Source organism: Lolium rigidum, chromosome 5 (assembly GCF_022539505.1).
Source record: "Lolium rigidum isolate FL_2022 chromosome 5, APGP_CSIRO_Lrig_0.1, whole genome shotgun sequence".
Taxonomy (NCBI): domain Eukaryota; kingdom Viridiplantae; phylum Streptophyta; class Magnoliopsida; order Poales; family Poaceae; genus Lolium; species Lolium rigidum.
This window is the reverse complement of record NC_061512.1, coordinates 78,167,936-78,185,261: the sequence shown is the minus strand read 5'-3', so window position 1 is coordinate 78,185,261 and position 17,326 is coordinate 78,167,936. Positions and strand designations below refer to the sequence as shown.

The window sequence follows — 17,326 nt, the reverse complement described above, 5'->3', positions numbered from 1 at the left end:
ATGGACATGAGCGTCAAGGTCTTCGACGAGACGCGCTGCCGCCGGGACTACCACGGCGACAGCACCGACGAGGAGGACGACTGAGTGTTGTTTCTTCGCAGCGAACACGTGCACGGAAGCTTATGGATATTCGCCTTATCGGTAGAACCAACAAGGGCACCATCCTCCCGCTGGATTTTCCAGTTTAGGTGACTGGGTGTGCCCTCGAGTGTTCTTTCTTTGCAGCGAACATAGGAAACCTTCGATGCACCGCCTAGTTAGGTTTAGTTTCTTTGCAAAATTTTATATTTGTGTCCACCATGGTTCAAACTATGTATTAGTTTGTGGAAAACCATATTCCAAACTGTGTCTTCGTGTAAACCACGTTCCCAGTTATATATTAGTTTGTGGAAACTGAAATCAAAATGTCAAAAAAAAGTATTTTAAATGTTTGAGGGAGGGGCGTCTAGGGAGTGACGTCCCCCAAAGGAGTCACGAACAAAACATGTCCCCAAACGCTCAATCCGGTGCGGTTTGGGGGACGCTTTGGAGGACGCGGCTGGAGATGCTCTAACGTTTAGAACCTTTGTTTCACCATGCGCAACCCCTCGCCGGGCTTGTCCAGTCCAGCAGACTGCAAAGTTGTCGTAGTTACCGTAAATCCATGTACAGCTTGTCCTTGGTTCGGAGAACTGGGAGGAAGAGCTTGACGGAGCCCAGCAGCCCGGGTATGGTGGAGACGGCCGGACGGACGGGGGTCGGAGGATGCCTGTGTTGCCGCCTCGGCCAATGGACACGAAATCCATGTTGTGGGACACGACGGGACAGTCTGCCAGGCCGGGTCTATAGAAGGTCATGGCGGCGGCGGGAAGATGAAAATCCTCCGTTGTTGCAGTGCCATCGCCTCCAGATCTTGATTGGAAGAAGGTCGAGGGGTCGATGAGGTGAAGGGAGTATGCTGGACGGCGGCGGTCCCGGGTGCGGGCTACCAGATGCAAAAACCGGCGGCTCATCATCGTTTTTAATTTTCGCCGGTAAATCAAGATCTGAAGAGGCTCAGTCTAGCTATTCCGGAGACGCCGCTAGCCCAATTGTTTTATCAGCTCCTCTCTTTTTTTCCTCGAGTGAAAATTGATTTTTTTTAAAAAAAATGGGTGTAAAAGTTTTGCTCCATTCTATTAATTAAGAAGAAATACCCAGTTAATTAATGGGAAACCGGGCCAAAACCGTTACAACAATAACACATACTCTTGACAAACTCGACCACCACAAACAACGGCAACATGCAACTCCTACAACCACAAACTCTCAACACTTTGCCAATTCCACCGCCGAGAACACATGAACAAAGATCTCAGAAATGGCAACGCAAAGAGAAGAGAACTATCCATCAAACAGCCGCAACTCCTTTATGGTGCCACTCTTCTTGTTTTTGTTTCTGAGATACTCCTTCACGTTCTGAATTTTGTCCTTGGAGGTCTTCTCCGCCAAGAGGCAAGCAATCTCCTTGCTAGATCCAGGGATAGCCGCCTCTAAACGAGCAAGCAAGCCGCAAAACTCTCTAGCAAATAGAGCCTCGGAATTAGGCACCAATGCACCTGCTTCAATACGCTCCTCACCATAGAGCCCTGGCTCAACCGGTGGTGTAGAAGCCACCACCAAGGTCCCAAGCGACTTCACCTGCATATGCGCCATCGATACAGGAGGAGAAGTCTCCCCACACAACTCATGTAACTCGGGGATCATCTGCATCACCGGAGCCATGATCCCATCGATGTCCTCGCACTCAGAAGCAACCAACACATGGGGCTGCGATGACATGCATGACCTAGCACGGGGGGAGAAACAACCAAAGTGGCACTCCTCTCGAGCCAAAGACGAATCCTCTAGGGTCTTGCCAACAATAGCTTCATCACCATCTTCCGACTACATTTTAGAGACCGCATCATCATCAACAACCGCAGACAACTTCTGCTCAGTGGACTCACATGAAAACAAGTCTGCACGCTCTAAAGAAGCAACACCCTCCAACAAAAGATTGATTGTTTCTACATGTTCACGCAAGGGACGAGACGTCTCTTCGATGTGGTCCGCGACCAGCTGAAGGAGCTCTGTGCGCAGTAGAGAAAACTGGACCTCCAAAGCAGAGTCCAAACCAAACCAGCGGATGCAAAGGATTCGTTGCAATGCCTAGATGGGGACCTAGGTAGCACCGACACACGCGGCGGCGAGTGGCCCACGATCTCAGCCCAACACTTCGGATCAACAATGACACACATCTGCTGCTTGGACCTGCAGCAGCCGCATCAAAGGCTTGAGCACGTGCCGTTGGGAAGAAAACCTGTTGGCCCAATTAATCGACCCTAGCGTCAAGCTGGATGCAAACCATAGATTGCGTTCGGATCTGACGGTGGACATCTCGTTGCTCTCCCCTGTTTTCTCCCATGCGGTTACGAAACAAAGCCAAATCCAACGACGGTACAGGGGTTCCAGCTAGCCAGATCAGTGGTCGTCGAACCCGACGCGGTGAGGTTATTGCCGCAAATCGCTCATGGTAAAAGGTTTATCGTATCAGAATTTTCAATGTTGCATAGGCTGCTTTGACATGCTACAAATTCACCTATGTCTTGTTGTATACACCGACGACATATCACAATAATTCTACACATATATTGGATTGCTCATCCCACAAAGTTGTTTTCGTGTTAGCGTATATACATTGCGATGAAAGTAGCTACGATTCTACGACTATTTAGGATATGCGTGCATAATTTTTTTGTGGAATGTTCTACATTTTTTTTGGAATGTTCCACACTTAGATGAGGATCGCATCAAGATACATGTTTTGCGGAATTTCAGTTTTGATCTTGTAACAAAAATCCACCATTCTAGATATTTTTACTAATTGCACGTAGAACTACAGGGGTAACCAAAAAAACTAAAAACAATGTGATGAGCAGGATGATGAGGGGTTACCATAGCCACGGTTTGACTAATTTTACACACACATTTTTCAGTATCCCTCTATTTTCCTTCTATCGTTTGCACATGCTTATAGAAAATAGCCTCTAGCATTGATAAGCTGGGCATCTCTGTGGCTTGTAAAATGAAGCTAGTTTTGAAATAGAACGAAAAATATATATGAATCATAGTTTGATAAGTCGATAAGCTATGTAAGGGCATCTCCAGCGGCGCGACGCAAACGGACGCTGAGCGACCGTTTGCGTCCACCGTACCAAAAATGCGTCTGGGAGCGACCGTTTGCGTCCACCGTACCGAAAAATGCGTCTGGGAGCGACCGTTTGCGTCCACCGTACCGAAAAATGCGTCTGGTACCACCTTCAGCGGGCGACGCAAAGTGACCGGGCATGCTCGGCGACGCAAACCTGGCCTAAATATGCGCCTCGGGTGCGTCTCTGCGGACGCTGCGCGGTTGCGCAAAGTGTCCGCTCGCGTCTGGCGGACGTTTCGTCGAGCCAGCCTGGCAGCGATCCTGCGTCGAAGTGTCTTCTGAGGCGCGCCAGCGACTGGCGCCATTGCGTCGCCTCGGCAGTCTGCGCCACGTTAATAGCGATGCCTCGGCTGCCTAGCGGCCGCCGCCTACCTCCACCAACCACGTTAATGGCGACGTCACGCGTCCCGCGGCCATCGACTGCCTCCGGCCTATATAAAGAGGGCGCGCCTATATAAAAAGGGCGCGCGTTCTTCTTTCTCATCCACTCCTCCAAATAAACCCTAGCCGCCACAAGCTCCACCGTAGCGCCGCCTAGCTCTTCCTGCGACGCAGCCAGGCCCGCGAGGAAGTCCATGGCGGGTCCTAGTGGCCGGCGAGGAGGTCGAGGCCGCGGGCCTGGGCGCCCCCGGGCCGGGGCAGGGGCCGCCATGGTGGAGCAGCTACGGCCCCACGCTCGCCGTTGCCTGCGCCCTCCTCGTCTTCGCAGGACGACCGCTGCTTCAAGTTCCTCCTCCGCATCGATGATGACCCATTCGGCATCAAGCGGCTCCCGGACAAGTTCGCCCAGTTCATCGATGGCGTCGAGCAGACGCACTTGCAGCTGCGGGAGGTCAGCTGCAACTTCTGTCGGTGGACTGTCGAGGTCTTGTTCGACGGACGGGGCAAGATGTACCTGCACACGGGGTGGGACAAGTTCGCCCCCGACCTCGCGCTCGAGCCCGGCTGCCAGCTCACCTTCCTCTACGAGGGGGACGGCGAGATGATCGTCAAGGTGTTCGACGACACAGCCTGCCGCAGGCACTACCACACCGGCGAATCCGGTTCGGACACTAATGGATAAATCCGGCTCGGAAGAACCAACAGGGGCACTGTCACCAGCTAGATTTTCCAGTTTGGGTGACTGAGTGTACCCTCGAATGTTCTTTCTTGGCAGCGAACAAACGGAAATCAACACAACTGGTTTCTTCTTTTTTAAAATGTTTTTATTTGTGTCAAATATGGTTCAAACTATCTATTACATGGTCCAAACTATGTATTAGTTTGTGTAAAATAATGTTTCAATATGTATATTTGGATCTATGTTTAAATGGAGAAAAGAAAAGAAAAAAAACAAGTAAAAAATGTGTTGCCCCGCTAGAGCCACCCGACGCAAACGAATGCGCGGACAAAAACAAGCATTTTTGCGTCCGCAGCGCGACGCAAACGAAACGGATAATAAAATGTGTCGCGCGCTGGAGATGCCCTAAGACTGATAAGCTTATAAGCTATAAGCTATTAGTACCTCTTTAAAACTCATTAATGATTCTTTAACAACATGTCACGCTATGGGGAAATCATTAAAGAACGATTTATCCATTTGTTTAGCACTAGTTGTTGAAGCCACTCATAAGCTTCCTCACTTTCAACCTTCACTTTGCCTATATTTTCCTTCCACATTGGAATATTAGTTGACCGAGTTAATAGCATAAAACCACCACATTGATGGCGAAATTTACCGTATACTACCAGTTTACGTTTGCGGGACAAAAAACCACCACATTTTGCTCGGTTTTTTGCGGAATGCCCTAAACCCGAATTGATCTGAAATTGACACAATTTCTGACCGGTGGGGTCTGCTGTAAGTGATGATGTGGCAGGAATCTGTGAGATGGAGTGGACCCATATAATAGTTCAATTAAAAAATCCAAAAAAACTGTAAAAAAAGATCCCAAACCGTCCCGCACCCGCACCCGCACCCGCACGCCTGGCCGCCTGGCCGAGCCCGCACGTCGCCGCCTGGCCTTGCTCGTCCGCCGCCGCGGACCTCGCCGAGCCCGCCCGCCGCCGCCTCGCCGTGCCAGTGCGCCGCCGCGGACCTCGCCAAGGCCGCCCGCCGCCGCCTCACCGTGCCCATCCGCCGCCCTCCTCGCTGTGCCCTCCCGTCAGACCGCCGCCGCGAGCTCATCACCGGTGCGGGCCGTGGCTCGGTCCTCGCCGCCGGCGAGACCAACGCCGGACAGGTTGCGGCCATACTCGCCACCAGCGCGGCCCCCTCCTCGTTGTGCCCTCCCGCCAGACGCTGGACATGGCGGCGGCGTGGTTCGGGGAGGAAACCGAGCGACGGGTGGATCGGATCCGGATGGCGGCGTGGTTCGGGAAAGAGAACGAGCGGCGGGTGGACTCATCCTCTCGCTCAGGCAAAGCAATTTTGGACGACGGCGAGTTTGGCCGGAAGTGGAGAAGACGACGACGATGTCGACAAATGGAAGCACCAGGGCTCGATTCCTTCGGCCAAAATGGAGAACAGGACAAGGCCGAACTGGGGTGCTGATAAGATTCACGCGGGGACCTTCACGCCTTCGGCGCGATGGAGCGATTCTTCCCTGGCAAGGCCGCCGCGAGCGCGCGAGTGGAGTAGGGGCCAGCTGCGCTCGCGCTGTGGAGGCGGAGAGGTAGGAGCATGCGCCGGCGGTGGTCCGTGGCCAGGACCATTTGCCGCGAGCAGGATTGCGCCGACGGCGCCCTCGCGCGAGTGGAGAGGGAGAGGCGTAGAGGTAGGGGGCCAGCCCTCGGTCGCGAGGAGGAGCGCACCGGCAGCGGCGCTCATCGGCGGCGCCCGCGCGGCGGCGTCCTGACCGGAGAAGCGCGCGGCGGCGGCCTGAGAAGCACGGTCGGGTCGGGATCGAGAAGCAGATATCTCTCCTTTTCTGATTTTCCATACTTTTATTTTTTTAATGTTGCCTGACAGGTGGGACCAAGGTCCACGTCAGCAGGTTCACTAACTGTGATGCCACCTCAGCCCTGATTAGTCAAATTCCCTGTCAATTCGCGTTCAATTTGGGTTTAGGGCATTCCGCAAAAAACCGAGCAAAATGTGGTGGTTTTCTGTCCCGCAAACATAAAGTGGTAGTATACGGTAAATTTCACCATCAATGTGGTGGTTTTATACTATTCACTCTAGTTGACCCGACAATGGTCCGGAAGTCATTCTTTCGAGTCTCTCCTATATGCCGTGCCTTTTGGAAGTTCTCGAGCACATGCCTAAGAGGTCATTTTCCTTCGCAACACAGCTCACTCAATTGTGGAGATACCGAACAGTTTGAGTGATCGATCGACCTTGTCGCACGATGAGCCCATTCTCTCTCTTCCATCCCGCCTTCTGAACCGAACCCTGGAGAAACACAAAACAATTGTCCTGCAACTCGATATATTTTTTGAACATCACTGTTGAGATCCTGCAAACATAGTGAAAAGTTCATGCAAAAATAGTGAATGATTAATGTAAACAATAGTGAAAATATAGGAAATAATTTCAAAGTCTCCCAAAATCAAGTTAAATAAAAAATAGAAATTGTATTTTTGTTCTCCTAAAAAAATCATGGAAAAAGAGAGAAAATTTAGAAAATATTCTTTTAAGTCTCCTAAACTATTTTTTTAAAACAACCTTTCTAATGATGCAACATAATTAACGGGCTAACAACTGGGCGCTCTTTCTCCCCTCCCTTTCTCTCTCTTATCCACAGTAACTGAGAGCTCCTTCGAGGGCGCCGGGCCCACCCGAGGCCGGTCTCGACTGCGACGCCGGTAGAGATGGGCGGAGGGGAGGCTCCGGAGTAAATAGTCTAGGTAGTTTAAGTGGCAGTATGCCGGTAGGGGGCTTGATGCCCGGTAGTGGGAGCGGAGGAGATCTGGCCGCCAGGATCTCAGCTCCTTTAGGGTTTCTCTTGTTTCATATTCTTCTCCGGTGGTCGGAGGGGAGAGGGAAGCAGAGGACTGACGCTCCCTTCAACAAAAGAGCGGCGGTTTACCACCTGCTGCAGCGCGGAAGCGGCGGGCGGCATCTTTCCTAGCCGGCCTTGGAGGCGAGGGGGAAAGCGCGTGCACGCCGATGAACAACATCGTGGAGGAGTTCCTAGCCAGCCGTGGAGGCGAGGAGGAGCTCAGCCGCGTCGTCACCAACGCGTCTGCTTCCTGGAGGTCTTATCCCGGCTGCTTCTGGTGTGAAGGTAGCACACCAAAGCTGCTCCTCTCGGGCGGCCGTGGCGGCGAGGGCGAGGACAGCGATGGTGTTCTTGCTTTCCCGCACGCGGTGGCGGTATTACAAGTTCTTTGGAGCTGCGCCTGCTTCATCAACACCGCCGTTGGGGTGGTGTTCTTCCTGGGAAGTTCATCAGCAGGGGACTTATGCCGGCGTCATCGCCCTGCCCCTACATCATATGGCTGAAGGGCGGCCCTTCTCTAGGAGATCTTCCTCCACAGGAAGGCTTTTCTACGGCTCGTCGTTGACAGTACTGGTCGTCCGCGCCCCAAGTGGCTTGTCCCCGGCGGCGCGGAAGGCAGTCGATGGCGGAGCCCGTTCTCCGGCGATGACCAGGGACCTGTTCGCGTTTTCAGTTTCTACGTTAGGGTCCTGTATGCAAAATCAAAGGGCTGGCCTGTTATTTCTTATTCTTTCGAGGCCCTTTCTGTAATTTGGTTTGTAACCGTGTTGACTTAATGCAGCTCTCGGTCCTTCGGGATCTTTCATGTTCAAAAAAAAAATTAACTGGCTAAAAGAGACCTCCTCGTCCTTCGGGAGCCTCCGTTTTTCTGTTGGACGTGACGCACCAGCTCGCCGAGGCTCCCAGTGGCAACGATGACGACGTTGCGGCGGCTCGCTCAGTACTCCTTGTCTTTTTATTTACTTCGTGTTATGTGCTCAGTCAAAGTTATTTTTTTCAAGTGTGATCAATAATATATAAAAATATATCAACAACTATATATAATATTAATGGCATATAATATGAAATATAGTTTATAGTGATTCTAGCAGTACAGATTTTACAAAGTACATTTTAATATTTAAACTAAATATTTAATCAATTTTACAAACTTTGATTTTGTCTATATCTAAAGGACACCTAAAACACAGTATGATCTTGTTTCTCGGATAACTTTGTTTTACCCGGATAACAACTTGTGATCAGATCTGAACTTATCCCAACCCCTCAGGCCTTGACTCGTACAACTTCACAACTTCTGTATTGTTCCGAGAAGTAATACAGAACAGAGATCATGCCGGCCCCGAGTCGAAGGAAGAAAATACTGTTCTCCTAATAAATACCAGCACGCACGTTACGTTGCCCTAGCTAGCTACCTTCCGGCTTCAGGCCTTCAGCTCGATTTCTAGCAGACGAGGTTGTAAGATTTCTTCGTTCCGTCGATCGAGTCGAGCAAGAGGAGGAGGTATCTAGCTAGCTAGGCAGCCATGTCGGAGTACGAGAGGTACGTGGCGATGGCCGCGACGGCGGCGGGGACGGCCATGGTTCTGCACGGCCTGCTGACAGGCCTCCTCCCCGACGAGCTCTCCTTCTCCGCCCTCCGCGCCCGCCTCTCCTCCCTCCACACCATCGTCATCGACGAAACCGAGGGACTCGCGCCCAATCACCTCTACGACGCCGCACGCGCCTACCTCGCCGCGCGCGCCGCATCCGACTCGGGCGTGCGCCGCATCCGCGCCTGCCGCGTCGACGAATCCTCTCAGGGCATCGCGCTCACCATGGACCACGGGGAGGAGACCGTCGACGCCCACGACGGAGTCCAATACACCTGGCGCCTCGTCTCCCGCGACCCCGCCGCGGTGTTGGGCTGCTCCGCTAACCGTCGCGGCGCTGCTGCCCACGGCCGCGGCGGCCTCCAAGTCTGCCTCAGGTCCTTCGAGCTCAGCTTCCACAAGAAGCACAAGGAGAAGGCACTCGCCTCGTACCTCCCCTTCGTCCTCGACACGGCCAAGGCCATCAGGGACCGCCAGCGGAACCTCAAGATGCACATGGTCGAGTACGACGCCTGGACCGCCGTCGACCTCCGCCACCCGTCCACCTTCGAAACGCTCGCCATGGACCGCACGCTCAAGAAATCCGTCATGGACGACCTCGAGAGGTTCGTGGACAGGAAGGAATACTACAGCAGGACCGGCAGGGCGTGGAAGCGCGGGTACCTGCTCTACGGCCCGCCAGGCACCGGCAAGTCCAGCCTCGTCGCCGCCATGGCAAACTACCTCAAGTTCGACATCTACGACCTCGAGCTCACCGAGGTCAAGTCCAACTCGGACCTCCGCAGGCTCCTCGTCGGCATGAGCAACAGATCCATCCTCGTCGTCGAGGACATCGACTGCAGCATCGACCTGCACCAGCGACCCGGCGACCAAGGCCCCGATAGGCGCGCCCCCAGGCCCGGCTTCACGGGAGACGACAGCGAAGACAAGGTGACGCTGTCCGGGCTGCTCAACTTCGTCGACGGGCTGTGGTCGACGAGTGGGGACGAGAGGATCATCGTCTTCACCACTAACTTCCGGGAGCGCCTGGACCCAGCGCTGCTGCGGCCCGGCAGGATGGACATGCACATCCACATGAGCTACTGCACCCCGGAGTCGTTTAGGATCTTGGCCAGCAACTACCACTCTGTCAAAGACCACGCCATGTTTCCGGAGATCGAGCAGCTCATGGAAGAGGTGCAAATCACACCGGCGGAGGTCGCTGAGGTTCTGATGAGAAATGACGGCGTCGACGCGGCGCTTCTGGATCTTGTTAAGTTCATCAAGGCAAAGAAGGGGGCAGCCGGTGAGAGCAACGTCACAAACCATGATGGAAGGTGCTAGGAGGTTAACTAAATTCTATTCGGCATGCGCGACGGAATAGCATCCGTACGTGTTTCTAACAGCATGTAGTGTGTATAGTTCTAGGGTCTAACTTGTGCACTAGTGGTGTGCGTGTGTGTGGTGTGAGTGTGGTGTTGAGTTAGTGCATAAGTTCAGATACTACAGCTGTAACACAGATCGAGGGGTCTCAAACAAAAAAAACAAAAAAAAAACAGCATGTACAATCTACAATGATAGAGAAGAAGGTTTGCCTTCTCTTTAAAGTTCACGTTATTTAGAAAAGACACTGAATTTAAGTTGTATCATGTATTATCTGGTATTGTCATCTCTAATAATTAATAATATTTTATTAATTTTAGTAAAAAATTAGATTGACTTATTTTGTAAGGGATGATCCTTTAGTTAAGGAAAGATAACCTTATTTTCTTCATTCACTCTTCTCCAATTAAACAACATGCGACATCCCTCTTGAGGTAGAAATCCTCGCATTTAACGAAGGTCTTGCGCTAGCTCTAGAGCGCACGGAGAAGCACATCATCATCGAGAGTGATTGGTTTTTAGCGACATCCATGATAAATGACAAGAGCAATCAACCGTGCCAAGGTGGCAACACTTGTTAGCGAAGTCAAGGGCTTATGTAATCAGGGTAGAGAGTGCCAGGTTAATTTTATCGGTAGAGAGTTGAATGGTGTAAGTCACTCCTAGCTAGATTTGGTTACACTTCTCAGTGTACCATGGTTTGGCACCGCCACGGGCCAGACATTATTAGACTGGCTTGTTTGCAGGATGGAACACCCATTCCTTGATCAATAAAAAATTCCCTTTCGCCAAAAAAAATAACGACAATAAGGAAAGGCTGACATCTTCTCATTGTACATGTCCTAATCTCACGGCGGCGGGATGGCAACTATTGTTTCTTGTATCTATTTTTCGCTGCCACGAGTGAACTTATCATTGGCTCCTGCTAGCAGTCGCCACGCTAGTGGGTCTCTAATAGAAATGAATTTGCTAGTTCTCGGTTTTTTTAGTTAAGTTCTTGACTAGTTGAGAGCTAAGTTATTTTTCAATTAATTCGCCAACCACCCGATTTTTTTACGGGTTAGGATCGATTGGCATTTTTTGTGGGGAGATGAGGCATCCCATTATTTTCTACTTCCTCCGATCCAAAATAATTTCCTTAAATAGATGTATCTACATATAAACATTTTTGTTATTCTAAACAGAAAGAAGTATTTGTTTTCTTGATGTCGTGGTGTTGAGAGGTCTCTTTGTTTCCAGTAAGCTAGTCATGTGTTTGATGGGTTTTCAAGATTTTTTTATGATTATTTTGCAAGGGAATGCCATTTTTTGTTTCAGTCGTGGGCTTGTTAGTGTTGTCACGACATGCAAAGAGAAGAAGAAAGATCAAAACAACATAGGGAGACACTGGTATTTTAACGTGAAAAATTCCTCCAATGAGAAGGCTAAAACCACGGGCACTAGTCATCAAAATCTTTACGATATGTGGAGAGTTTACACTGTTTCGGGGATTTCGGAAATTGAACTAATCCCGTGCGGTGGCTTACAAGAGGTGTATGTAGCATTTCTGTCCTAGGTCGATGGTGATCCATACTGACTCATGCCTCCTGGTGACGGGCCTCGCTCCACTCATCCTTTGTAAGAATTTAGATCACAACATAGTAAGGCACTTATCTTTTATCGGTGGTGGGCTTCGAGGCTGAGCTACTCGTGAACCATTCAATTGTGTTGTGCTTTGTGCTATTGTGGCAGTTACAACTGAGATTTTCCAGTTCTAAGTGAGGTTGCAACCGATTTTGTTCTAGTTGCAAGTGGGTCGCAAACGAGATTGTTGTAGTTGCAACTGTGTTGTAACCTAGATTTACCACATAACTTTTCCAGTTGTAAGTGCGGTTGCAACTGAGATTTTCCAGTTGCAAGTGATGTTGTAACTGAAAAATTGCAAGTGAAGTTATAACTTGAGGTTTTTTTTTGTTACAAATGGAATTACAACTGCGTTCAGTCATTTTCTAAAATTTTAAATGTAGTTGTAACTATTTATTATTATTTGCAACTGAATTCTTTTTCAGTTGTAATTGATTTTATCTAGTTACAAGTAGAGTTGCAGCTTGTAGTATTAGTTTGTGACCGAGTTACATTATGAACTTCTAATATTTTGATTTTCTGCGTGTATTATGGCTTGATGGGTCAGAAGCTTCTTACGTTACAAAACAGTAGCATATAATAAACCTATGGGTTCAAGCATGACAAACGGTGGCTAGAAATTACCAGGCCCAAACAAATAGCCCACCATCCCAGGCCACGGTTGTTCCATACCATCGATGCTCCCTAATTAAAAAGCATGGAAACCTCATGAGTGTACAACTACTAGTACAACAATTGGCCGGGGTAAAAATATTTTTATAGAAACGAGTGTACGTACATATATGTGTGCATTTGCGTCTGTACCGTGTTTCATAAAAATATATGCCTTTTCAACAACTAATCCACCACACTTGAAATATGACCAACTTTTGTTCCAGTTTTTCCAATGTTCAAATAGTGCGCCACAGCGCCGCTAATAGCACGTTGTACCATCATGAGCAGTGTCTCTCTAAATGAAATGTATGTACAATCGCCCACTGTAGTAGGTCGTGAAGTCGCACTATTTGTTATAGCATGCTAAAAACATTGATATTTTCTCAAGGAAGTCTACCGCCCCCTGTCTCCTGCAGTACTAGTTCTACAAAAAGCGCAAAAGATGAAGTGATATGACGTCCACGTCAATGTTTCCACTGAATCAACATCCAAAATAAATCCAAATCCGGCAGCATATATCACATGACAGGAGTCACATCAAACTAGTAGCTTGAACTAACTAGAGCTTTTCTTCAGTACATGTTCAACGCTACAATAAGAAAACCAGAAGCTAGCAATCAACAAATTATTCAGCAGCAATGTCTGGGAACATAGCATCTGAAATTCTGAAGGGTCTTGCACTAAAACATATGTTATGCAAGTACTCGGTCCTCCTCTAGTCATCCGACGACGGCCGGAGCATCAACCAAGGAAAGACATAACCGCCACCGCTGCTCATTCGTTTGAGCGTTGTCGTCGTCTCAGATCCTGGCTCTGAGGTGTCACGTCCCTCTGTGGTTTGATGCATGTCCATGTTCAGACTAACGTTTGCAGTCAGAAGAAAAGAACTGGAGATTGAAGCAATAAAACATGCAATGCATAGGAGAAATTAGTGGATGAATGCCCTCACCAGATGTTCAGGTTGGGCAGGGAGGCAACTGTATTATTGCAGAAGGGAGCAGGGCGGTTCTTGTGCAGGGATGCCTCCAGTACTTCAGCCTTCTCCTGTTGACATGAATAGACACAAAATATTTGATTCAGTTCACCTAAAATTTCAGTCCAACCATATGAGCAATCATGCTGTGTTCAATCGAAAACTAAAGCAAACTTTCTTTGCAGGAGTTAAATTTACCTTCTCCAGAATTTTATTTTGCTCCATCAACATCCTTTCCTGCAGCGATGAAATCAAAGGATTAATAAAGTGCGAGTACTGAGAGGACTATCTGACCTTCAAGAATCAATATATTGTAAAATTTGCCTTGTTTTGGAGCTCCCCGATCGAGTTGGTCAAGAGATGATTCTGAACGAATTAACCACAAAACAGTTAGCTATAGTGAAATGATGACGAAGCAAACATAGCTTTTACCTAAGTAATAGTTAGTAGTTCTTTGTGTGCACCTTTTTGAGCCTGATGTTCCGGAGGGCATTGCCAATCTGCTGCTCAAGCTGCTGGACTTCCCTCGCTGTCAGGGAATCCAGTTGCTCTCCCATAAGATTCCTGAGTGCACGCAGGATTAGTAAAAAGGAGATTAGTTATTCTACAAAGAAATGTATGACGTGTGCACGTTTAGCATTTTTCTTCTCAACTTCTGAAAATGGTAAGACACATTCAGATTATTATTTTTAACTCGCTTATCTTTTGTCAAGAAATTATCCAGCTGTAACCAAAATGATCAATTCTGAATAACAGATGATTTTAATTGATTTGTAGTACTTTCAGTAGTAAGCTACGTGTACCTTATGATACTTTGAAAAATATACTTTTTTTATTCTTAGAGATACTAAGCGGGTATTCAAAACTGAGCTCGAGCTCTGCTCCTGGAGAAACCAGCCAATCAATTGCCTTAGCGTGCAGTCATGTCCTTGTACTTGCCGATGGGTAAATATCAAGTCACATGTTTCTGTTTATAGCACTCACTGACATCAATTAATGACATCTTTGCCCGCACCCACCCCCACCAAAAAAAAAAAGGTAAGCTACGTGTACCTTTACGATAGTACTTTACAAATGCAGCTTCTTTTTTTAATTCATAGAGATAGTATGTATATACTTTACAGTTTTGCATACGCAACGATATTAGTGAGTAGTGACACCAGTGCAAATCTACAACGTTGTCTGATCTGCTAAATACAAAATAATAAGAATTTATTTTTTCTATGATAGTTTCTTAGTTTTCATTTGTGGGGTAAAAAAATATTGTCCCTTTTGTTACCTTCGACTCTTTTGTAGAGCTTCAATCCTAGAAGTCAACTTGATATGATCGTAGTTCATACTCCCCTGTCCAGTACAAATTTAAAATAGTACTCGGTAATTAAGGTAACAAGCGCAATAATACATAATTAGATCATTGCAGCATACATAAGACAAAGAATGTTAAAACGTACTCCATACCTCGAGATCGGTGAATTCTTCGACCATGTTTCCTTCAGATAAGGAAAATCTCTCATATCGCTCGAGGATTCTTTCCATGCTAAAAAAATAACAAAATCGAGTTAACAACAACAAGTAATTAATTGATCTGCACAAACCAAGGAAAATAACCAAAGTTGCCGCAATCAAAGGGCGACGACAAACTATCGTAAATGAACACGTTGTGCTTTGTTGAAGGAATCTTTTGGTACCAGCATGCGTTAGTAGAGGTCGTACGTCCCACGCATGCATTTTTTCAGGTGTGTACGTCGGTGCAGAGAGTAGTGTACTGCAATACTGTATAAGAGTGCCGCGGCATAGTTTTCTCAATCAGCTACACAGAACGGCGAGGAGCGACTAGTGTAGAGTGTAAGTAAATAGGCACGTTGTGTTTTGCTCGAGGAATCTTTTTGTACCAGCATGGTCATGCTCTCACACATGCATCACTGTTTGTTTTTTCAGTTGTGTTTGTTTGGTCCAGAGAGGGTACTGTACTGTATAGTAGTCCCGCGGCATAGTGGTAGTACAAAGAGCAGGTACATGTGCGTACTATGGTTCCATAAATAGAACATACTAGGCCATGGTCGCCAGCATGTACCGAAACAGCTGAGTATTTTTTTTTTTTTACTTCAAGGGCAATAGTTCCATAACAGGAAATAAACAGAAAAGGGAAATGTACCACAAATGTTATATGAGATCGGCTCACTGGCTAGCTAGCTAGATATATCTACGTAGTAGTATTTTACTCTCTCTTTCTCAACAAAAAGTATGCCATAGTGAAAGGAAAAATATAGAGTAACAAAAGTGAAATGCCTGGAAAAGAAAAGAGAATATCAACACAGGAATTAATGGAAGCCGCCGGCTGGAATGGGGTGCTGACCTTGTGTGCGCGGAGTACTCGTAGAGCCTGCCCTTGGCGGAGAAGACGATGACGGCGACGTCGGCGTCGCAGAGCACGGCGATCTCGTGCGCCTTCTTCAGCAGCCCCGACCGCCGCTTGGAGAAGGTCACCTGCCGGCTGACGTTGTTCTCGATCCGCCGGAGCTGCACCTTCCCCCTCCCCATGCCGCCGCAACGCAATGTCCTCCGGGCACAGACCGCCACCTGCTGCGTGCTATGCTATGTTGCTTCTATTTTTGGCAGTGTCGAGGTGAGGAGCGTGGAGGTATAGGTAGGCGGTGTCAGGCAAGCCTATTTATAGTAACCCGGCGGGGCCGTCACTGTGGGGGCCGACAGTGGCACGGGCGGCGCTGTCGAGCTATGGTTGGCCGGAGGGGCTCTGTTTCGTACGTGGCCGGAAGCCGTTGGCTCGGTGCCCCTGCGGGGTGGCAGCCCACGCGCACAGGCGGCACACACGCCGCTGTCCGCCGGCGAGTGGCGGGCGACGGCACCGAGGTGGTACGGACGTACGGGCGGTGGGGGGGTCCGTGGTCAGAGGAACTGCAGGTGGATTCCGTCTCGGTTGTGTGGCTGCCAGCCATGGCTAGGGGTGGAAACACTCGGACTTAGCACATCTCCAGCCGCGCGATGCATTTCGGAGATCCAAAATGTTCGCGGGTGTCCGTTTGCGTCACCTGGCGGACGCGGAAATGGTCGCATGTCCGTTTGCGTCTGGGGCTGGCTCCAGCGGGCGATGCATATTCGGCTTATGCCAGAATTCAAAAAAGAGGACTGAAACAAGTTTGCACGAAATTTTACAGCCGCAGGGCTAAAACAAGTTCATCACACTTTCCACATGTCACGGCGCAAAGTGGAGTCCAAAAGGGGCACAATAAGGCCTGAAGAGCAATAAAAAGTCCAAAAGGAGGCCAAGGTGTTGGGCGCATGGTGCCGGCGATCAGGCGTCTCGCGCCCGGATTTCGGCACGCCTCTTCATGAACCATGCCCTGGTGTCGTCGTCGACGCCGCTCAAGTCGGCAAGCATGATCTTTGTGTCTTCTGCACGCAATTTGGCCTCGGCGTCTCCCCATTTTTCTTCGTAGCAATGTCAGGCTGTGTTGGCGCGTCGTCGAAGTCGTCGACGGACACGGCTGTTGGCTGCGTCTGCTGTGTGGCGAACAGCTGTGCGGTTTCGATGTCGTCCGCATCTTGCGTTGCTGCCCAGTCATCTTGCGTCCTGGCCCAATCATCGCAAACAAAGCCGCCGCCGAAGATAATTTCCTGCATGTCTGAATCATGGCGGTCCTTCCAATAGTCCTACGAACGACCGGACATCAGACGCATGATACACGGCACTCGCACATTGATAGAGCTCACGTACCGGGTCGTCCATCGTCGGGGTAGACGGCACCATTTCGTCGAACATGATGCGGGGCTGCGGCATGCTCTCCTCCGGCACCTGGCGCGTCTTCTGTGTCGCGCCCGGGCAGGAGTCACCGCTTCTAGGCGTCCGGTTGAGGTCGGGAATCGCCGCCCCAGTCAACTTCACCGGCGGCAGGCCGGAGGCGAACCGCGATGCCGCGTGGCCCTGCAAGGGAGCGGGAGTTCCAGGGCGCAGCTGGGAACTTACCGA

General features: G+C 49.4%; 1 protein-coding gene and 1 pseudogene across 1 annotated transcript; one reads left to right on the top strand and one right to left on the bottom strand.

Annotated features, from left to right (window-relative positions):
• The first annotated feature begins 7,301 nt into the window (after positions 1–7,301).
• LOC124656133 lies at positions 7,302–10,049 on the top strand (annotated as a pseudogene).
• Positions 10,050–13,029: 2,980 nt separating this feature from the next.
• On the bottom strand, positions 13,030–15,879 carry LOC124652847 (MADS-box transcription factor 20-like). The gene is made up of 8 exons (XM_047191893.1): positions 15,695–15,879; positions 14,797–14,875; positions 14,618–14,682; positions 13,803–13,902; positions 13,663–13,704; positions 13,537–13,575; positions 13,315–13,409; positions 13,030–13,196 (listed from the first exon to the last, which is right to left on the bottom strand). Coding segments are annotated over exons 1-8 (606 nt in total). The 3' UTR covers positions 13,030–13,195.
• Positions 15,880–17,326: the final 1,447 nt, after the last annotated feature.

Bases quoted from the DNA above. Each gene is read 5' to 3' on its own strand.
- LOC124652847 (XM_047191893.1), bottom strand. From the start codon at position 15,879: ATGGGGAGGGGGAAGGTGCAGCTCCGGCGGATCGAGAACAACGTCAGC. The intron at 14,876-15,694 runs GTCAGCACCCCA...TTATTTTTTTAG, and splicing joins GAGTACTCCGCGCACACAAG to CATGGAAAGAATCCTCGAGC. The intron at 13,410-13,536 runs GTAAATTTAACT...TCATGTCAACAG, and splicing joins AAAATAAAATTCTGGAGAAG to GAGAAGGCTGAAGTACTGGA.